The 24058-nt window shown below is 37.0% G+C and overlaps 1 protein-coding gene across 1 annotated transcript in view; it reads left to right on the top strand.

The window, feature by feature from the left end:
* The window catches only part of LOC103773745 (A disintegrin and metalloproteinase with thrombospondin motifs 6-like), a gene marked incomplete at its 3' end in the record, with an annotated part of 81313 nt that overhangs the window by 33702 nt on the left and 23553 nt on the right, over positions 1-24058 (top strand). The window contains exons 7-8 of the mRNA XM_008941126.1: positions 16791-16834; positions 20235-20340. Coding sequence (XP_008939374.1) covers positions 16791-16834; positions 20235-20340 — 150 coding nt within the window. The remainder of the gene's footprint in view (positions 1-16790; positions 16835-20234; positions 20341-24058) is intronic.

The following is a 24058-nucleotide window of genomic DNA, read 5'->3' as shown; positions in this document are numbered from 1 at the left end:
ATGCAGAAAATAAAACCCCTGAAAAATGGCATTGTTTCAAATAAATTTTTTTATTTTATTTTCCTCCATTTTTAGTTCTGCCAAGACCATCAAAAGATCAAGAAGTGATTTGCAAAAAATTCATATAACTTCTGATCTGTTGGCATTTAAAAAATACCAAAACACAGGCAGTTAGATGTTTCTGTTTTGCACTGAGATGTAATTTTCTTAGCCTGGAAGTCGTGTAGCCTTGCTAGTTACTCATTCAAGAATCAGGAAACTTAAGAACTCTTTTTATAATGGCTTCAGTTTCTGTATAAGACTTACTGGGGTGTCAAATCATAACCTTAGTCTGTGGAGAAGGAAAAATACTCAGGTCATACAACTAAAGTATTTTTACATGTGTTTTATTTTTTAAGTTCTTCCCAAAGTTGAGAAGTAGCTCTTAAATGGCTTACAGTTGATATGTTTTGGTGTTTTAAGAGCAAGCTGTCCTATATGAGGCCTACATATGATAACACTGATGCCAGGAAATGTAAGGAAATGTAATTATTTAGACATATGAGCAACTTATTACAAAGTATCAGCAAGATACTACAAGTTAGCTTAGTACAGTTTTATCACACACTAAGCTGACATGGCTAATCTTTCATTGTCAATAAACTCAGAGTTACACAGTTGTGATTCTGAAGGAAAAGATGCTTTAATGTCAGAACTAGAAGGCTAGAAACTGCCAAAATTATTTCTTCCCTATATGGCCACTTACAAATCTTTGGTTTAAATTCAGCTTTGTACTGAGTTGCTGAAGGGATGATACTTAATGACTATCCAGTGCTGCTGTTGGAGCACTGGAATCTCTGTGGTAGGTGTTTGTAATGCCATGTTAGGGCATCAGGTGTTCATTACGAAATATAGTATTATCATTATTTTAGTTATTTCTGAACATTTTGTTCAGATTGCGTTCTTAAAACTGTGGCACTTGGGTGTTTTACAGAGCTGATTGTGTTCAGCTTCCAGATGAGCATGATTCTTTTCCAGACCTTTTAAGATGGCTCTTTGGAAAGCACTGAAGTTGCATTTGGATGGCCTTCACACTGCTTGAGCCAGACCCATGGCAAATCTCTCATTTATTACTCTTGGCAGCTTGAAAAAGGGAGTGCTAAGTGATGGGATAAATAGGGAGGAAGAGGTACAGGCAGTTCCTTAGCTTGCACATTAATTTAGCTGTAATGAAAGGTATTTGCTTATATTGTAATTTTAGGACAGTTAGTCCTAAAAATTGCAAGGTCATAAGTAATGCTGACAAATATTCATTGTCCAGATTCTTTCAACCACATGCCAAAGTGGAGTGAAATACGTTATGCAATTCTGAACAATATGTTTGGAAACACTAAAGAACAAGAAATTGTACTCCAAACACTAGCAAAACCAAGGAATTTTTCAGATGAGTGAAATGCAATCTCTTAAGCCATGAAAGTGTTTATGAATCCTTGACCAAGGTTTTGAAGCTGTTCTCTTTTAGTCATATTTTGGCTAAGGTTGTTATTTATTGGTTAAATAAATTAGCAGCAAATAATAGCAATGGTAAAAGATACAATTGGTCAGGAGAATTGTGTTGTTTTGCAATTCTGTTTCTGGTTGTTTTGAGTCAATTAAACAGATTGTTTGGCAATCCAAAAAAAACTTTGTTCCTCTACATGACTCTTTCAAGGTGGGATTCTAAATAGCATAGTGCTATGCTGAGGGTAGTAACTTCGCTGAAATGCATGGCTCTTTTTTATATTCTCTGCACTGCTGAATTTGCCCTACCTCCCTGCATTACTGGAAGGAGACTCAACTTCTGTGAATTCTCTAACTAGTTCTAGAACTTAAAAACACTCATCTGTCTTAATACTTCTACATTTTTAAGTAATTAAAAAAGAAATTACTTTGGACATTTTGGTTTAGGCTTTTACAAGTTCTTCCAAGCAAAAGTGGGGATTTGATTAAGTATTTACATTTCTAAATTACTCGTTTTTGTTGAATAAAGCCACATAACATTAATAGAAACATAGAAGTAACTAAAACTGAAAAAATTAAGAACCAGATCAAATTTAAGATCAAATAGTGGTGTTTTGTGTATGTTACCCCACCTTTTTCCAAGCATCCTTACTTTATTAAATAAACTTCAATATTAATCTTTATTTATGTGTAATTTGAGTGGAAGTTAAGTGTTTTGATTCACCAGCTTCACACAGATCAAGGTAGTAAGATAATTTGTGATTTTGAAGCAAAAAAAAAAAAACCTATTTTTCATCCACAGTGGAGAGAAATATTTTATTGGATATTAATTTTTCTTGTTAGCAGAACTTATGGTACTTACTTGCGTTTATTTATAATGGCTTAACTGCATTAATTGCCAAAACTTACTGAGCTGGAAAAAATAAGGCATATTTATTTTTCTTTTGGCTTGAACGTCTTTGGTCTCTTACAGTTGGTGTTTTATGCAGTTGTGTTAGCTTTTCAGAAGGGTATGTGTCTTACAGGACAATATTAGGCACTTAAAACTCAACAGTCAACTAATAAGGGAATGCAATTCAAGAGGTTTCATATGTAGTTGTTACTAAGATGTAGGACTGTTCCAGCTTGGAGTGGGGTGGAGAGGGAGACTTCTTCGAAACTTTTTTTCTTTATTGATAAAATATTTAGACTAGAATAACTACAGTCAACAAGGACAAGGTTCATGAATACCTGAGGAACCTTAACATACACAGTCCATGGGGCCTGATGAGATGCACCGCAGAGTACTCAAGGAATTGTCTGATGCAGTCGCCAAGCCGCTGTCCATAATATTTGAAAAGTCCTGGCAGTCAGGTGAAGTCCCTAGTGACTGAAAGAAAGGAAATATCACTCCTATTTTTAGAAAGGGTAGAAAGGAAGACCCTGGGAACTACCACCCTGTCAGCCTCACTTCTGTGCCTGAGAAGATCATGGAACAGATCCTCCTAGGAGAAATGCTAAGGCACATGGAAGACAGGAAGGTGATTCAAGAGAGTCAGCATAGCTTTACCAGGGGCAAGTCCTGCCTGACCAGTCTGGTGGCTTTCTATAATGAAGCAACTGCACTGGTGGACAAGGGAAGAGATGTGGACATGATCTATCTTGACTTTGCTAAGGCCTTTGATACTGTTCCCCATAGGATCCTCCTTTCTAAGTTGGAGAGATATAGGTTCGATGGGTGGACTATAAAGTGGATAAGAAACTGGCTGGATGGTTGCAGCCAGAGAGTAGCAGTTAATGGCTTGATGTCTAGCTGGGAAAACGTGACAAGTGATGTCCCTCAAGGGACAGGCTGAGAGAGTTGAGGTTGTTCATCCTGGAGAAGAGGAGGCTCCAGGGAGACCTGAAAGGATCCTACAAGAGAGCAGGGGAGGGACTACCCACAAGGGTTTGTAGTGACAGGACAAGGGCTAATGGCTAGAAAAGGGTAGGTTTAGGTTAGATGTTAGGAAAAAGCTCTTCAATATGAGTGTCGTAGATCCCTGGAATAGGTTGCTCAGACGGGTGGTGGAGACCCCATCCCTGGAGACATTGAAGGTCAGGCTTGATGAGGCTCTGAGTAGCTTGATCTATTTGGAGATGTCCCTGCTTATTGTCGGGGGGTTGGACTAGATGACCTTTGGAGGTCCCTTCCAACCCAAACATTCTATGGTTCTATGAACTATGGCTGTAATGAAGTTTCCATTTTGAGTATGTTGTTTACTTTCCTTTTCAATGAATATTCTGAAGAGTTGTATTATAGTGCCATAATTATTATTGCGTGAGCTTTAAGTAAACGTTTTTAAGATTTTTATTTAACACTTAGTTAGAATCTATGGAGTTCATGTTGTAAGGGACTGCTGGAGGTCTTCAGTCCAATACTCTCCTCTAAGCACAGTGAGCTATGAAGTCAAACCAGGTTGCACAAGGCTTTATCTGATGAAGTGCTGCAAAACCTATTTGGACAACTCCCTCACTGCTCAAATGCCCTCATAGGCAAAAAGGTTCTTCTTACAGCTCATCAAAACTTATGCTCAGCATTTAAAAACTTATAATAAGCAATTCTTTAATAGTCTAATGCTAATAGTCAGTATGTAGTAAAAATAAAAACCTGCAAGTTCAGGTCACTTTTACTACAAAGGAGTAGTCAGTTGGTTCACAAAAATAATGGAATTATTCTTTTATAACATTTGTAGAGGAAACCAAACTAGTTTCATAAATAAAACTGCAAGCATTTAAAAAAAAGAAGTGGGTAAATGCTTAATGGGCTTAGTAGGAAGTTAAAACTAAGGAATCAGTGAGAAATTCCTTTTGACAATAAGGTATTTTGAATACGTAACTGATAGCTTAGTTTGCAAAATTCATATGCAAGGAGAGGAATCTGATAGGCGCATCCTTTTGCAAGATAGATCACTGTTGTTGCAGCCCGTTTTCTTTTTCAGTTACTACTGGGTCTTCTGTGATTCTTTATTGACAGAAATACTAAAATGAATTGCACCTGTTCCACTTTTCGATTCTTTAAGGTATGAGAAGCCAGGTGTGTGTGCGTGCAGACAGTCTGGATAGACACTGTTGAATAATCCCAACTTCTATACAATAAGAGGAAAGGGATTTCTGGAGAGACTTTGTTGTAAAGTTACTGTTCTCATGGTAGTCAGCTATAAAGTCGCAACAGTTAAGTTACTGTTGTCATTAGAATTGTTTATAAAAAATACGCTAGACAGAAAATGGTAATGTATGCCACAGAGACTTTTTTTTTTTTTTTTGACTTGAATAGAGCAAATATTTCTTCCTGCTGTGTCTTGTATAGAGAAGAACATGAAGCAGAGATTTATGTGTAGTTCTGGACTGGATGGATCAGTTCCACTTTTTGATACAGATCAGCCTGAGGTGCAGATACTCCTTTTGCTATCGCATTTTAAACAAAAGAAAAGTAAATTAAGTTCCTTTTAGTCTTAACATGACAGGACCTTTGGGCGGACGCCCTCTCACAAACCTGGACAAGATCTCAGTCATGTTATTCCTCCTGTAGACTTATTCTATGTTAACTTCTTTAAACTTACCTTTGTTACAACAGTCATTGCTTCAGCTGCCATTTCATTCTGTCACTCTGAATTTCTTCTCCTCTCTGTTCACAGGCAGTCTACAAAATTTATTAGCTTCAAAATCTGTTTAGCTCTAGAACACAGCAGCAGCCTGTTTGATGGAATTTATGCATGTCATCTGGATGGCTGCCACAGATGCCCAGGACTTGATTTGCTTTGTATGTTGTTTAAGCACTGGCAATCGAATTAGTTGCTGGTTTTTTGAAGCGAATAAATCCTTTTTTGTAATTTATTGTAACATGCTTATAGAAACAAACACCAAACTTGTAAAATAGACTGTTTGCTGGTAAAGCAAAAATTCCTTTTGATACTAGTCAGGGTTAAAATAACTTGAGTTGAGTAATTGTCTTTATTTTTACCCCTGAAAAGAAGCCAGCAAACAGATTTTATTCAAGGTTTTAATTACTATGTTAAGATACCGAAATTCATCTCACTGTTTAAATACAGTCTGTGATTACTCAAATGCTTTGTGATTGTTTAAATGTGCCAAGGCATGGGGCAATGTGTTCTCTTCATGTTCAGGGAAAATAAATTGTAACGGTAAATGCTTAAGAGTTTCAGTCCTTTTCTCAGAAATTTTGTAAAAATACCAGCCAGAAGTAATAGGAAAAAAAAAATCACTACTACTCTTTCTTCTAGATTCTGTTTTCTGATAATACGATTATTGAATTTACTGAAAAGTGTACATTTAATATTGTATACTGTACGTTATTAATCCAGCACATTAAATATTAACAATCATTGGGAAAAGAGTAAAGAACTTCATGTGATTTAATAAACAGGGCATGAAATAGCTACATCTCAAATAGCTTGTGTCGTTCTGGCCTTCTGGTCTCGAGGTCTTAGGAGAATTGGAAAAAGAGACACAAGGATGGTCGAAAAAAGGAGGACTTTCTTTACAAGGAATGGCTAAGTTGAGGACTGTTACTTGGATGAGTCACGTTTGGGAACAGTAAAATCTGGAAGGATATTACAGTGATCTGTGAAGTAACAGATCGTATGTAAGGCATAAATAAGGAACAATCATTCATTGCATCTTTCAGTACAAGAATTAGAGGCTGCCTAGTATACCTTGCAGAAGAAAGGCTCAAAACAAGGAGTGGAGAAGCAGTACTTTATGCAAGAGTTAGCTGACATTGAGATTCTGTGGCAAACCACATTATGGAAGCTAGACATATGTATTTGAAAGAGATTGAAATGAGATTGAAAGGTTGGCTAGGCAAGTTCACAGAAGAAAAATCCATTGAGAATTACTAAATACCCAGGAACACATCTGTCTCAAAAAATCTGAGCTGAAAATAGTTGGAAGTTCAGAGAGTATTGGGGCAATTGCCATTTTGTGCTTGCACCAGTGTTATTCTTTCTTGGGCATTCTCTTAGATCATCATAAAGGCAGGGTACTGGGATAGTGGAATCTTTGGTCTGGCCCCTGTTGCAATTCATATGTTCTCATTTTTGTACCAGATGTGATCTGTCACCCTCGTAAACTACAAATAGTTTGTACAACCTACCTCAAGTACCAAGCTTTTTATCCCATATACAGTGTAAAAATAAAGGCAGATAGTGGACATTTTGCATAGGAAGTCATGTGTGATCTTCTGAGAAACTTGTAAACTCATCATATACAATATTTAGAGAGTTAGAAAAGGAAGAAAGAACATATCCTCAGCAAAAACTTATATTTGCAATATGTTATTGCTGTAATTGATCTCATTTATTTCTGTACAACCTAAAACTTGGTTAGTAATCATAGCTGCTAGCTCTGTTTCCCTCCTGCCAAAGGTCTAGACTAGTGGCTTCCTATAAATGGTTTAGTGTAATATTTTCTGCTCTGTGGCAGGATGCCCCCAACCACGCCTATGTAATTAGTTTTGCCAGTCTTCCTTTTTCCCAGACTTTGTTGCTTTAGTGTACTCTAAAAAGCATTGCCCTACAAGCTGCTTGAGCTGCTCTCAGTCAATGCCATTTGAACAAAGGCTTTATGTGTTAGTTGCCAGACATCTCCCGAACGCACTGATAGAAAAATTGCTAGCAGTGTACTTGGAGTAGATATGCAGAAATTTCTGTTCTCTAGGCCAGCTTTAGCTAATCACATCCATGTAACTTCATCTAAATTTTGGCTCAGTACTGAGAATGTGATAAAACTATGGAATCACTTTTGAGGAAGAGAATACAGCAAGTTAAGTATTACCTATGTTCTGGAGATAGCGCAAATGCTGAACCTCTCAATTGTCTCTGGGTGGTAATGAAGTCATGATTGTCATTCAGGTAGGTAGATCAACATTTTTGATGTGCTAGTATAAAAAACTTTCTGTGGTGAATCAGGAGCTATACCATGAAGGAAAATTAGATATACCACAATAAAGTTTTGAAATATTCCTTGTGATTCTGCTAGATTTAGACTCTCTGTTTGTTTTTATGGGTTCACAGTCTCCAGCTTGCAAGCTTTGTCCCTTATTATCATAATAAATTTTCAGATCTCTAAAATTTTGAAGTCTACATATCGTTTATCTATACAAAGGGTGTTTTTATGATTGTATTGAAAGATACCTGATTGAGTAGTCTCAGTGTAGAAGAGGACTTAAAGCCTAGCTTGAAATAGAATTGGAGCTCTTTCTGGACTGTAGCTTATGCTGTCTGTCCTGCTATCAGTAAAGTGATTCCAATATACTGAGGTCTCAGTCAAACCTCTTTGGCTATCTTGGGTGTTGATACTAAATGCAAAAGCACAGAATTTGTTGCAGGGTGTAAAAACAGAAAGAAGCAAGACCAATCTTTGGGTATCTACCCTAGGGTGAGCCTGTTGATGCCACCATGACTGCTCTGTGGGTATCCCTCAAAATTATCTTTGTAGTAGGGCAGGTCTGTTTGTATAAGCTAGTTCATGATAGTTTGATCCATCAATCAATATCTGGTAATCAAAAGGTTGTGGAGAGACAGTTCTTCTGGAACTTAGGTTCACTGGGGATCACAAAAGAAAATACATGGAGGGAGAAATGAATTAGAGCAGCAAGCCTGTACATGTTGGATACAGAATAGAAAAAAGGAAGATATACCTTCTAATGACAGAGAAATCAAGGGAGCACAGAGAGTGACGTGACATTGCTAGGGGCCTTCAAGGGGCAGGCTTTGGAGCCATAGGTGCCTGGCTGTTTCTTCAGTGATAGATTTTGCATGTAAAGCTGTATCTGGAGTAATTCTAGAGTCTACACTGTACTAACTCATTACATTAACTGACAATGTTCCTTTACCTTCATGATATTTTTGTTGAGCTGATACTTTCTTTCTTATGATATCAGGGCCTTCATTTTGTCTTTAGAACTAATTTTGTTTACAGATTTATCTATGAAGTCCTCTGTTTTCATGTAATTAATATCTTTTGCAATAGCTCTGCTATATGCTTGCCTGACCCATGAACATGGTGTTGAAGAAAGGCCTCTCTGTTGATGTATTTTTCATCTCAGCAGAAATTTTTTTTGACACTCTAGGGCAGAAATTTGTGTTGAAATAATCTTTTTTTCAATCATAATCTCAAGACCTGCTTTGTAATCTGTCCTAAGTACACTGATAATACTGATTATGGTAAATGTACAACTACTGTTCTAATGTTACATTGCCAAAATTGATGAAGACAACAGCATTTAAAAAGTTCTCTCAAAACAAAGCTTATTTTTCTGTTCTGACATTTGCATTTGTCATTTAGAAGTAGTAGTATGGAAACATTGTTTTTACAGTGCAATTATTTAAAATAGTTCTTTTCATATAAATTAGTAGAGTTGGAACTTACAGCCATAATAGTTTTTCTAGCTGTAACTCAGAATTTCATTTGTCTATCCAAGCTAAGTATCAGAAGGAAGTCCAACAGGGCCAGACTTAGGTTGTCTATAGCACTTTAGAAGACATGGAAGGCTAATAATAGAAAAAGCTATTTCTGTTGAGTGATGTATATTATTCTTTTCCTTCCTTGGTTTAAATAGCCCTTTTTGGTTTGAGGTTTTTGAGGAAGAAACCAAATAAGATGTGTACTTTATTTTAAGGCAGAATGCTGTTGTGGTCTGCTGCTTTCTGTAAGGCTGAGGATACACTGTAGTAAAGCTTTTAAAAAGGCATCCAAAAGTGTTGTGTTATTAAGAGTGTTGCTGTTTGTAAACTGTGAAAATCTAATGAATGACCAAATTATCTTGAGTGAACTGTTGAAGAATTATGGTACAAACTGCTGTTTTTATAAAAACAGAGCAGAAGTCAGTATTTGTTTTGTAACTGTTTTTCCACACAATTCTCTAGTGCTAGGGCCGTTATCTGCACTTGCAGCAGAACCAATTTTTAATAATAACCAAGAATATGTATGCAAAAGAGTATGGTAAAACTACAAGCTACTCACTGTTTTTTAAATTTTTACTTTCCGTAATTCAGAAATAGCATTTGGAATTGTCAGGTTTTTGATCCTTTTAAGGGAAGTCTGATATTTCAGTTTGGTTCAGCTTTTTTAGTTCAGTTGTAGGTATTGGAACTAGATTAACTTAATTTTTTGAAATTTTTTTTTTTTTTTGTCTGGTCTTTTAAAACCTATTCAAATATGAGATATATATCATTTGGTGCATAGATAAATCATTTTGCATAGCATGAAGAAGAAAAAGTAAAAAGATCAAATTCTAATGAACCTGTTATGTTTGTTATTAAGCAAGGGTGTATGAAAAGGGCAGTCCTTACTTAAATAGGTTGTAAAAACCTACAACAATAAAAAAAAAATGCCAAAACCTTCCTTTCAGAGATAACATATTTGGAAATGTTCCCTAAAAATGAACTCTTAATAGTATTAGTTGGCTCTGTTTCCTCTTAGTCAGGACAGAACCAGTTCTTAGGCTTTATATGTTTTTTTTCTCCTGACAGCCTTTTCAAACAGGCTAACTGGCAAATATGTAGTATTATATATATATATATATATACAAAGTACGTGTTCAGCTTCATATCCAGTCATACCTGTGTTTTTGGATTGTCTAGCCTGAATTTTCTTATATTCATGTACTTTTTACATTTATATTCCAGCCATCTTGGCAGTTTTTTCCTCAGCAATTTGCTGTGATTATTATTTTTCTTTCCTGAACTCTTTTTCGTTAAGAAATACTCCTTCAAAAGCCTCAGGTTTTCTTCTATCAATATCTATCTCAAATATTACTCATGCATATTGGTACCTTTCATGTAATTTTAGAGTCAGTTCATTTGCTTGTAAGTAAGAAGCTCATGTTTTGTACTGATTTTGAACAGATTGCATTTCTAGTAAGAGTTTTCATGCTTTATTCGTTTATATATAATGTGGTTTGTTGATTAATTAATCAACTAATTGATTAATCTTGTTGATTAGTTAAGTTCTTCATAGTGTATCCAATGGTAGTATTCATCTATGCTGCCAATTCTGTTACATATATATTTCTATCCCATTGTTAATTTGATGCAGGTAGTCTTTCTTTCTTGCACAGTGGGCCTTTCTGGTAACAGCTAGTAACGATGGTGCTTTGTGGAGACTTTTCCTTTGCTGGGCCATTTCACATAATCAGACTGGTGAAAAGGACAGTGTTATTCCTGAAGGTATAAATACACATTAACATTTAAGAAGTAATTAATTTATCTACTACTGTTAATACTGCTATTGCAAAAAACATTTTGAACTGTAATAAACATGCTTCAGGAAGTTTTAAAAGCCCTAGAGTTCAAAGGAAGGCGGCAGAAAGGCCACAGTGTAGTGGCTGGGAAAGTTCACTTTCTCAATTTAACTTTTTTCAGGAGTTCACCTCACAGGAGGGGTGTTCCAGCCTTCTGATCATTTTTGTGGCCTTCCTCTGAACCTGCTCTAGCAGATTCATGTCCTACTTGTCCTTTGAATTCCAGAGCTGGATACAGCACTCCAGGTGGAGTGTCATGAGAGTGGAGCAGGGAGGCAGGATCACCTGCCCCAACCTGCTGACCACGCTTCTTTTGATGCAGCCCAGGATATGGTTGGTTGTTCTGGGCTGTGAGTGCACATTGCTGGCTCATGTCCAGCTTTTCATCCACCAGCACCCCCAGGTCCTTCTCCTCAGGGCTGCTCTCAATCCCTTCATTCCCCAGCCTGTATTGATAATGGGGGTTTGCTCTGACCAAGGTGCAAGACCTGTTGACTTATTGAGCCTTCTGAGGTTCATATGGGACCACTTCTCAAGCTTGTCTAGGTCCCTCTGCATGGCATTCTGTCCCTTTGGCATGTCAACCAAACCACTCAGCTTGATGTCATCTGCAACTGTTTATGTCATTGATAAAGATGTTAAACAGTTCTAGTCCCAGTACAGGCCCTGAAGGGCACCACTTGTCATCAGTCTCCATCTGGACATTGAGCTGTTGACCTCTACCCTCTGGATGCAACCATCCAACTAATTCCTTATCCACCCAAAAGTCCACCCATCAAATCCATATCTCTTCAGTTTAGACAGAAGGATGTTGTGGGGGATCATGTCACAGAAGCCCAGATAGACAACATCCATAGCTCTTCCCTTGTCCACTGGTCTAGTCATTCCATCAGAGAAGGCTGCTAGGTTGATCAGGCAGGACTTGCCCTTGGTGAATCCGTGCTGGCTGCCTCAAATCACCTCCCTGTCCTCCATATGTCTTAGCATGGCTTCTAAGAGGATCAGTTCCATGGTCTTCCCAGGCCCAGAGGTGAGGCTGACAGGTCAGTACTTCCCAGGGCCTTCCTTTCTACACTTTCTGAAAATGAGTGCAGTGTTTCACTTTTTCCAGTCATCAGCGACTCACCTGACTACCAGGACTTATCAGGAATCACGGAGATTGGAATCAGGAATCTTGGCAACTGCATCAGCCAATTTCTTCAGGACTCTGGAACACATCTCATCAGGTTCCATAAGCTTATGTACGTTCAGGTTCTTCAGGTGGTTGTGAACCTGATTTTTGCTTAAAGCAGGAGGGGCTTTGCCTCCATGGTTTCCATCTTGTGGTCCATCAACATGGAAGGCGTGAGGGGATAGATTGCCAGTGAAGTATATGGCAAAAAAGTTGCTGAGTACCTCAGCCTTCTCCTAGTGTGTTGTTACCAGCTTGCCAGCTGTCTTCATCATAAGGGATACACTTTCTCTGACCTTTCTTTTCTGGTTGTCATACCTGTGGAAACCCTTATTTTTTGTATCTTACCAAGTTCAGCTCCAGCTGTGCCTTGGACTTCCTGACCCAAGCCCTACACAACCGAGCAGCATCCCTATACTCTTCCCAGAATGCCTGTCTCTGCTTCCACTGTCTGTGGATTTCTTTCTTGCATTTTAATTTGACCAGCAGGTTTTGACTCATCCATGCCTGTTGCTTGCTTTCCTTGCCTGTTTTCTTGCACCTGGGAATTGAAAGCTCTCATGCTCTATGGAAAGTGTCATTAAAGATCTGCCAGCTGTGTTCAGCTCCCTTGTCCTAGAGGGCAGCTTCCCAGGAGGTTGTGTTGATGAATTCCTTGAAGAGGTGGAATTTTGCTTTCCTAAAATGTGGGGTCCTGACATTGCTCTTCATATGATCCCTATCCCTCAGGACTGTGTATTCCACCAGTGCTTGATCACTGCAGCCCAGGCTGCTTCCAGTCTTGACACCGTTAGCCCCCTTCTGTTGTTGACCCTCAAGTCCAGTATGGCATCACCTCTGGTATGCCTGTTTATTTCCTGGCTGAAGAAGTTATTCTCAGTGCACTCCAGGAGTCTTCTGGATTGCCCCCAGCTCACTGTGCTACTTTTCCCGCAGATCAAGATGGTTGAAGTCCCTCAGTAGGTTGAGAGCCTACAAGTGCAAAGCCTTCTGTAGTTTGCTTAGAAGGCTTTGTCAATAGGCTCTCCTTGATTGGGTGTCCTGTATTAGACGTCAGTGACAGGTCTCTAATTCTTAACCATAAGCTTTCAGCTTGCTCATGGCTGTTCTTCAGGGACAGCTCTTCACACTCTAACCATTTCTTGATGTAGAGGGCAGTGCCTCCACCCCTCCTTCCTAACCTGTCCCCTCTGAACAGCTGTAGCCATCAATAGCCATGCTACAGTCATAGGATTCATTCCACCAAGTTTCAGTAATGACAACCAGGTTGTAGCTTTCTTGCAGAATAGTGGCTTGCAGTTCCTCCTGTTTGTTGCCCATGTTGTGCGCATTGGTGTAAAGGTACTTCAGCTGGGTTGTTGGCCACGTTACCTTCTCAGAGGAACTCCCCTTAATACCCTTGAGGTATTTCACTTGTGTTTCCCTGTTGGTCCCTAATGCCCCCAGAGCCCCTGTCTCATCTCTGTAGGGCTTTAAGTGTCCTGCAGTCTCTCCAGCATGCCTTGGAGCAACAGTTTCAGGGTATTTACTGCCACCCTCTCCCTCTAACCGTGGTGTGGCATCTCACATCTTGTGGGGTTGTCACAGGCAAACCTGATATTATCCCTCTCTCTCTTCAAGGGGGGGTGATAGGTCTCAGTCAGGAAAGGTATCAGTCTGTGCTGTCCTATAATCCCTGGAAGCACTCCCAAATGACAACTGGGGAGGGAAGGGCAGGTGAACTGGATAATCTAGTACATGTGCTTTCAAACGCAGAATGAACACATTATCAACAGTCTTGCCTCATACCTCTTTCCACATTCCACTTCCCCAGCTTGGTCACATTTCAGGTACATCTATACCCACTTTATTAGGTGGCATGTCGTCTTCTCTTCCAAACTAGGCAAAGGATTTCCTTGGCTGCCTCAAGATGATCAGGCTGCTGTCTTATCCCAAGTTTTTTCGCAACCTGCATATCTGTATTCTTATATTGAAATTTTGTGTGGTAGCCCATTTACACTTGCTGTTGGTGAGTCAAAAAGAATATATATTTACACCTTGCAAACTGCATTTTTGCATAACTTTCATGACTGGTGCTATAATTTTTAATGGTTGAGGTAATTGTTGGCTAGAGAATTTATCTTTTGGTTGTCTTTGGCTTCTGAAGTATTTACTAAGGTCCTGGTGACAGCTATGACCCATCTTCACCATTGTGGTGGTGTTGTTTTGTTTAGTTTGTGGGTTTTGTTTGTTTCTATTTTTTTAAATAGCAATTAAACCTATCTAATCTCATGGGTATTCTGGATGATTTGTGATTCCAAGGGTTTCTTGGCTTGAAGCTGCTATTTGGCAAGTATTGACTCTATAGCATTCCATATTTTGGAACCCACCACCTGTGTGTTAAATAGATTCCTTGGATGCTCAAAATAAATTTAGAGGAAGTGGTGTCAAAACAAAAAAAAATGGCAAGTCAAGCTATTTCAGTTAAATTGTGTAGAGGAGCAAATGATGGAATTGAGCAGTTTGATCCATGAAAAGTGAGCTTTCAAACAAATCACAAGCAGAAACCATCCATATGAAAGGAAAACAAAAGAAAAAATGGGGCTTGAAGGTGATGTAGGTAAAATAAATCATTGCCCATTGAAAACTTGTGGTCTTTTTCTGTTAAACTGAGGCATAAGAGAGTGTATGAGTACTCCTTACAGGAAGTTAATTATTGCCTGCAAAATTTGAGTATTTAATGAAGCCACAAGTAGAATACGTTGCCATGTTCTTGCAAAACAATATTCCTGCAAACAATTAGTGCATTGGAGAATAAAATTATGTTTTCCTTTGTTTTTTGATCTAATTCAAGTTTTGTTATTATCATGTTTCTTACAAATGCTAGCCTTTGCATAATGAGGAATACTCACTTCCCAGCATAAACAGAAGGATACCATGGGCTTTGTTTTTCAGTAATGTAACAGGAACAAAGGACTTATATAATTCTACTATCACAGTTCCTTGTCAAACTGAACTGAAAGCAAAAAGTTGGTTCATATTCATACTTGTATGGGGGTAAGCAGATTCAGGCAATTTTTCAGCTCTGCTGAAATCAGTGAGCTTTTACTTGAGTTTAGTGGAACTGGCCGCCTTCTAAAACATTTTATGGCATTTTATTTAAGGACATATGCCTTTAATTATTTTTTTTTTTTTTTTAAATTGGATATTAAAAACACTAAGACAAATAATTCCTGTGTGTTACACAGACTTCCTTGTGTTTAGTTCTAAACTACGCATTAAAGAATTTGAGCAAGTTTGGGTTTTCTCACTAAATAAGTCTGATCTCTGCTTTCTCTGAATAAGAACTTTGCATGAATTTTAATAGGATTAGGTCCAAGATGTATAAATAAGAAGTTTGCTTCCTTAAATATGTGAAAGGCAGGAAATGTTCAGTAAAAATCTTTCTTCCTCCCTGTACCTGTGTCATCTTAAAGCTTTGTGACATGCAAACTCTGATTATGTTCCCAAACTTTTTATACAAGAATGCTGATTTGATTACCTCCCCCTCTTCGAACAGCAGCTGGGAAATCAGTGAGAGCTTTGTGTGCATATAAGATGGCAGAGTTTGAATCACCTTGATGAGATCAGTGTTTGTGAACATTAGGGTTCAAAATCAGAGCTTAATCCCACAAACTGCTCCACATTCACAAATGACAGGAATTCCTTCTGGTCACAGCAGTCTATGTGCACAGAGAATTCATGGGGTGGTAGGCTTTGTTATTTTGTCCGTGGATTTGGCTTACAGGCAGACCTTAACTCTTAGCACTGAAGGGCATGTATCTCATGATCAAACTCCTATGTGATAGCAGTCCTTAGGCTATTTTAACAGAAATGTCTCATGGCCTGAAATTAGTAGCTATTTGGCTTAAAAATTAAAGCATAAAGATAGTATCTTTTCATCTTTGTTTTCACTCACTGTTCAAAAGATAGAAATTTTTCTGAAATACAGTGCAAGGACATGAGTATAAATCTTCGAAAACAAAAGGTATTATAGGAATGTTCTCATATCACTAGCCATATCATAGGACTGGACATTCAACATTGGAAGGTGTAATTAATGAGTTGACTTCTGCATGACCACTGCTATTATTATTATTAACTGTGCTGCAGAAAACTTTTGAATTCCATTTTCAGCTCCAGATGCGTAGAAATGTTAACTACGAAAAGCTCACTGAGCTTCTGTATTTGAAGACAATGTCTAGCTTTTTGCAAAAGTGTTTTTCATTTTAGTTCGTATTGGTATACTCTTAAGAGACAGAATCATTGGAAGATAGATAATGAGAAGGGAAGTATAATGGTGGTTCACAAGATTATTTTTTATATCATTGTTGCTGTAATAATTCAGAGTTAGTTATTCTGAGTAAGCAAAATTGAATTTGATTTCGAGTAGGATCAAAGTTTAAGTAGTAATAGTAAATAATTTTAAATATAATTTAGTTGATACGTGTGAGAGTGTAGGAGGATTCCACTTACATTCAAAAAGTAGAAGTGAAGTGTTATAAATCAGTAGCAGTCTATACACATGCTGCTGTGCTTTTGTAGCAGCATGGTGGACTGCCATGCTCCATAAAGAAGCCGGTGATTACAAAGATCCACTTGAGCCATTTTTTTCTTACTGGCAGGTGTCCCACTGGCCTGAGGCCAGCGGCTGTGGGTGTACTGCAGCTTGCAGTTTACACCAGGGTGTAGAAAATGCCAAGAGCAGCTGGCTGCACATAATTAAGCTGATTGCGGTCTGACAGCTTGAACTATGATACAGATATGTCATAAATACATAAAATATCGTATAAATTTGATTGTCTGACATATTTTATCTACTTTTTTTCTCCTTAACAGATATGATATCTGCACTTATAAAAACAAGCCTTGTGGAACACTGGGTAAGGTTATAAAGAGAAATTTCAGTTTGTATTTGCTGTTTCTTTGCTTTATACTCAGCTATTGATTTATTGACTTATTAGATATTTTTCAGTTTATGCTTTCAAATTTTGCAGTTTTTTCAATCATGAACAATGAAAAGTACCCTAGGTGAGTTTTGGCTTTGGTATGTTCCTGGAAGTGAAGTGACCGGCTTCTGTGTACTTCTTATCTGGCAGCTGTAGTTCTGATAAAACATTGCAGATGACTCAAACTTATATTTTACAGACTAGAACTTGTTGTTTATTTCCATTTAACCTGTCTCCAGACCTAGCTAAAAAAAAAAAAAAAAAAAGACCTCAGGAATGTTAAAAAACAAACCAAAAAAAAACTTACAAAAGGAACAGGGCTTTGAGGTTTAAACTGTTGCTCTGTTGTACACTGAGAGAGAACACAGATGCAGATTCTTACTTTCACAGACTTTGAGAAAAATACAATATAAACTACAGTGATACTGAAATGCCTTAAAACAATACTTTGACAATGGAGAAGCACACATAAGCAACCTTACATGCAGGATGGAGACCTGTTGTTTTCTCCATATCTAAATTTGTCACCAGAAGTTATTTACTATAGCATAGTTATTACCTTTAATAGTGTTTTAATATATGAAGGAAGCACTATTCAAAGCCTAGTGTAAAATTATTTTTTTTTCCAATTTGGATCCTTTCATAAGCCTCTTTCTCAAAAATAATTAAAGATACAATTCTAATTTGTCTAGTTCAGATTATTACTACTTTCCTCACTCAGAGCTCATGGTTGTATTTGCTTTGTCTTTCTCTGTATTACTGTATTCTTTGGTAGCCTTAACTCAATTTTTCCACAAGTCTCACTCGAGTTGGCGTAACGCTTCTGGCACAGGGATGTAGTTTACATGGGAAAAGGTACCAGAATTTTGCTTGCTGTAAATATTTCTGCATGTACCTGATTTTCTTTGACCTTTGTGTGAAGGAGGCAAAACTGATGAGACTGCCTATATTAATGTCATAGAATTGTCTTTGCAAGTGTTAAAAGAAGAAAGTTTGAAGGAGTGTACATTCACATGTGACCTATTTGATTTTTTTACATTATAATTTAAACACATATCAATAGCGTTCTAGTTCTTACTGTATCAGCCTTTGGCATAAAGGCAAATTCTGCTTCACTTGAATCCAGCATAACAGAGAATAGACTTCGGTGGATGTTTTCTTTAACTAAAGGCTTGATTAAAAAAAAAAATAAAATCACATATGGTATCAGTTCCAGCTGAGTGTTACAGGACCCTTGGCAACACAACCATGACAATTTATTTGCATTATAGGCATTGAGCTAGAGAAGAGACAAGGTCCTGTGGCCCTCTTTTGCAAGGCATTTAATATTCTTAAGTCCCACTGATATCCAGCAACTAAATTTAAGCATATATTTAGGGAGTCTGTCATGAAAAGTCTCAGAGAGGTCTCAAAAGGTCAAAAGAAACCGGAATCATTGGTATTGTACAAAGAAACAGAAGTAGAGGATTTTGTGTGGTATAGACATATCTCTCCTATTTCAGTTTCCTAAAATAGGGAATCTTTCATGTAACATCTTGGAAAAGATAAACCTCAGATGTCTATGCAGCACATCTGTGGCTCCAGTGAAGGACAACCTCTTTTTTAAATCTGAGCCATAGACTAAGTTCTTGACTTGATGTCTGACACTTTCTGGAAGAGTGGTATGGAGTTAACATCAATTTGGTCCTGTAAGTCACTGAAGTGCGTGCTCAATTATGAGATCTGAAGACTTTATGGCTCAAATGTGGTGGACTTTGAAGGGGTACATGACAGTTGTTATCCAGGTATTGCCATGTTGTCTTCACAATGTCATTTTCAATTAAAATATTATAGGTGAACTGGAATCACTGTATTCTCTGCAGGTTGCCCACTGCAAAAAAACACACCGATTTTTCTACATGCCTAGACTTTTTTAGCTTAATGTTTCATCCTGTCCTCAGTAGGCGTGTCTACACTGATGATTTGTTTGCAGCGGTAGTACTGCTTTGATACAGATTCTACAGACACATATTGTTACCTTTTGCCCATGCCAGTTTGGTTCTCAGAGTAGTTTTGGTGTGTGCAAACTAGCTCTGTTTTGAAGAAAACTAAATCAGAACACATACTCCTTTAATGCTCCATATGTGCCTACATAGCCTACCACATGGGCTGTATTTTCATGATATCCTGTAATTTTTTTCCTGTAGAAAGCTTTGAACCACATGTAGTGAGTATGTTCAGTTTATGGGATTAAACTAGCTCAAAGAAGAGTGTCCAATCCACATACAAAGAGATGCAAGGAGCCTCGGTATCAGTGCTTCACTCTGATGACCCACTTCTGTAGGTCCAAAATCCTTGCTAATGTGTACAGGGCCAGAAACCAGTTGCCATCTTACTACTTGCTTACTCTTTGTCCAAACAGAACAATTTGAAGTCCTGACTCTTTATGGAAAGAGTATGATTTTTCCCTATCTCTGTACAAAGACTATGGACTACCCCATTCCATTTTATTTTTTTTTTTGTTATAATTTAGTTAACTGAGCGTGTAGTTTCCTTAAAGAAAGTATTACTGCTTCTTTCAGGTAAGAAACTCTAGAGAGGAATATAGTAAATAAATCCAATGTTTAGAGCTTTCTCTAGTGACATTAAACTATGACTGGAGTGTGTTGTGTGATAATCTGCAACTGAAGAATGTGTAAGATACAGAAGAGCCATATTCTGTAAATGTCAGTGGCTTTCTTTCTCTGAAGAAAGTTTTTAAAATGCTTGTAATACAATAAGATTTTAATTTGCGAAGATGATGGGTGATAAATGGAAAAGACTTCCATAGTTAAATTAATTATTGTTATTAACATGTCTCCTCTGTCTTCATTGATGCATTCAGTTTGAGTTTTAAAATTTTTTTTAAATGTACCATGTGGGGCTTTTCATAGCTAAAAAAGTTGCTTGTATGTTTTTATGAACCCACTAAACTTAAACAGATTTCTTTATAAAAATAATGTGGATACATTTTGCTTTTTTCAGGCTCAAGAATGTTAAAATAGAAATACTTTCTTGAATTCCCTCTCCTGGCTCAAGTTACTAGGTGGTCCCAAGTTACCAGAAGTAAAATTTATAAATCTAACCCCTAGTCTAGACATTTTCCAGTACTGACTGCAGTTCAAAAAATATTAATGTCTAGCCGGCAAAGTGAAATTCCCCCCAGTGATTTTGCAAATGACTAGAAAGTTAACCTTTTGCCAACTGCTCCTTCTGTGCATAGAGGTTATTAAAAAGAATCCAGGCATTTATAACTAGGGCTTTTAAGACTGAAACACCTTGGCATGACCCTTTGTGTCTCCTTCTGTTTATTCAGGCTTGGCCTCTGTGGCTGGAATGTGTGAGCCTGAAAGGAGCTGCAGCATTAATGAAGACATTGGCCTAGGTTCAGCTTTTACCATTGCACATGAGATTGGTCACAAGTGAGTGAGTTTAAAAAAAGAATATGTTTTAATGTGTCACCTTTTTCATATTAGGTTAATAATAGAAATTTTTTTCCTGCATGGCTGTACCATCTCTGTTCTGGTGCTCCATGTTTCTCTGTATAGTGTTCATGAATGGCAGTACATTTTATTTAGTGTATATTACCAAGAGCTTTAAATTTAGAACTGAAGACTCATTGTTTACCTTTTGATTTCAGATTCCAGTTAAATCTGTGCTTTTGAGATTTGGCTCACAACCTTCCTACTCTGTTTCGTATTTTTAAATGTTTGACTTCGAAGATTTTTCTTTTTTTCCATTTCTTACTTTTGTCTACCTCTCTTTATGAAACAAAAATGGTTAAATGGTAATTTTTTTTTCTTTTTGTTATTTTGTCTTAAGTATAATTAAAACAATTTTCATTAAGACATTGATTCTGTTGTCAACATCCATACCCTTTTAATCATCTTTCACTCAAACATGAAGTATGTCAACCAGTCATAGAGCAGTCATAGAATCACTTGTTACATTTTAAACATTAGTACATCACTTTCAAGAGCACAAAGTTATGAGACTGATAAAATCTGAGTGGGGTTTGGTCTGGAAATATTTCAGTTCTTCCTTAGAAATACAGCGTTGTTCGTATATTATTAGTACGTAATGACTCTGAAAAGACTAGGCACCTTGTGTTAGCAAGAGGTTTCTTTTGTTTACATTGGTTGAGCAACACTGAGCTACAGGTGGCACGTTTTTCCAGTCATTAGCTGATGCAACTGCTAAAACTTCCAATGCAGACTGAAATGGAAGCTATCAATCTGCTGATCAAAAAAAAAAAGGAGTTGGAAGTAAACAGTTATTTCCAGCCCACCTATCATGCAAGATAATCACTGGGAAAGTATGATCTCATTTATATCATGGAGGAAAACCCTACTGTAGCTACACTGAAATAGTGCTGAAGTAGATTTTGAATTTTAGAATCCAAAAGTAATTGTGTAAAAAAAATAATGTAAAACATACATAATTATTCTTATATTAATTTCCTTCCTTCTTTTCCTTCACTTGTATGAGTTGAAAAAGATAAAGTAAAGGAAAATATATTTCCACTGTTGAGGAAGGAGCTCCTTCAAGTCACTCATAGTTCTGAAATTCTTGTTAATAACATCTCGTTATAGTTGAATGTGACCTTGTTGTGAATTTGCCACGTTAACAAGAAAAACAATCTTCCAATACCACACCTTCATTTCAATCCACATGTAATGCAACTATATATTTTATGTAGTTTCTTCTTCATATACATGAAAATAATTTAAATATATGCAGCTATTTTATCATGGAAATCTGGCATGGTGACAAGAATTGTTTTGAAAAGCTTAGACTTTGGTTAGAATCCAAGAAAAATAGAATAGTGATAGCATATGTCCTGTGATCACAGGAATTTTTTTAACCATCTATGTTTTCTATATTCCATATCTTTTGGCTTTTTATATGTATGGTCTCTTATAATTTTGAAATCTTAGCTCTCTAAGGCTTTCCCCTCATCCTGTAGTTGGCATGACGTGCCAAATGCAGGTTTGAAAAGAAAGTAGAAATCATATTCTTTCAGCTTTTATCCAATGAACAGTCATAATAGACAATTGCACTGCAAGCTTGGTTTTGAAAAATGAACATGCCATGTAAATGCTTTCAGTTAAAAACTGGGAAGAATATGTGGGCAAAAAATCTTCACGGTTTGTATTTTATGCTATCCATGCATATCAAGGACGTTGTTATTTCCTCTCAGCTTCCTGCTCCCTCATACCTACTAGAAGGTACTTGCATATGTGAGTAAAATAATTTTGAGAAGCCTTGTAAAATTTTTTCTGTGGCTGTACTGTGATTATTGCTTTTCTTTTCAGATGGACATGGGAAATAGAAAATTGGCTTCATTGTCAAATGAAAAATAGAAGCATTTAAGGAATATGTGTACACTGAATATGTAACATACGACACAAAAAGCACTCAATTAAATTAGAATGGGAGAACTGCACTTTGAAAAATCATGTTTTTATTAATTCTATAATTTCTATAGAACACTGAGTTATTTTTTTTTAGTTTTGCACTCAGGAGTAAAATTATCTTGTCATTAAAAGAGATCAGTAGAACTATTACATATATTTTGTTAGATTATCCATGGTTTCTCCAAAATTGTTTTTGTACAATTCCATGATGGAAATATGGGTCAGCTGGAAATGTGGCTCAGCTTGTTGTGAGTTGCTAGTACTTTATTAAAGTATAGTGATGAGAACTCATTTGATAGTTCAGTCTGACTTTCTGTAGATCATAGTGTATTAAATTTAATTCATTTTACCTTATAATGATCCAAGTAACTTCTGTTTGGTTGAATAATAGTATCCAGAAAGCTCTTGGTCTTGAGACTGAGAATGTGTGTGGCATTGTTATGGTCAGTCATAGTTTCTGTTAAATATTAATAAGTTTTTTAAAAAATAATTCTGTTCCTTCCCAGCTTGTAGTTTTTATATAACAGTTTTGTATAACCCAGTTTTGGTGTGGAAATTTTTTTTTTAATTGAAGATGACTGTACATTGTGATTAATTATGTATTTCTTCCTTTATGGCATAAAGAATGGTTTTCAACTAATTTTGTTTTCATTCCATGAATCAGAGTGTGCCCTTTAGCCTTCAGAACAGTGTGTCTAGAAATTTGATTTGTGCTGCGTGTCTTACAGAATGCTTACTTTCCTACCATTATGTATTTCACACTGAAGAAATGCTTAAAATTTCTAGTAAGCAAAAAATAACAACCAGTGATTTCTCATGGCAGGGTTGAGAACTGAATGTGTATCCCCTGCATTGTCTAACAAAGTCTGGCTTTTTCTTTTTACTGAAAAGGAACTATTTGTAGGCTTGAATATGCTTTTATGCTCAGATGAGTTGTAAGATTTATGCTCTGGTCCCATCATCTGTTTCCCTGCTAGCTAAGTTAGGTGGTTTTCCACCGTGTGGAAAGCTTTTCAGTTTGGATACTTTCTAAATTTGGATACTTTCTAATGCTTAGTGTGCCCCATGCATGCTGTACAGGATGCTTAGTTGAAATGATAAGGAATTCCAGGTTCCATTGAAACGGGTATATCCTTAGAAGAAGGTATGCTACGCATTGCTCCAGTCCTATGGAGTTAACTGAGGTCAGAAAACTAAATAACAAAGTGAAAAAGAAAAAGAAAATAAGAGAAGAGGGAAAAAAAGGAAATGTCAAAACATGAGGCTAGTGGAGTAGACAGAATAGAGAGCTGCCCATAAAACCCGGAGTAAGAAAAGAATTTACTAATGACAAACAGCTATTGTATATATTGCCCCTGTATGGAAGGGGCAAAGAGAAGAGACTGGTGGCTAAAGTAATTTCTGAAAAGTCAGAGCTGTCTTACTTACAGGAGATGTAATGAACTGAAATTCAGAGGAGTTTGGCAGTCATAACCTGATTTTAAAAAATACAAGAAGTAGTAAGATAGATTGCAGTCTAACAGAGTAAATTGGCTTCAAGATAATGAGCAATATCTTTAAGCATGTATTTAGTTCGGAATTAGTTCGTACAGCTAAAATGCGCATGTAATTCTAGCACTTTTATTTTAGAAGTCTTGGTTTTTTAGTCTGTATGCAAAGTATAAAAACAGCATAAGTGCCCCTTGTCCCATATACAAAAGTTGGTCTTCAGTGCTGGAGTAGA

Source organism: Merops nubicus, unplaced genomic scaffold, assembly GCF_000691845.1.
Source record: "Merops nubicus isolate BGI_N331 unplaced genomic scaffold, ASM69184v1 scaffold9710, whole genome shotgun sequence".
Classification (NCBI taxonomy): Eukaryota; Metazoa; Chordata; class Aves; order Coraciiformes; family Meropidae; genus Merops; species Merops nubicus.
Note: the sequence above shows the minus strand (reverse complement) of the source record. Positions and strands in the feature narration are given on the sequence as shown.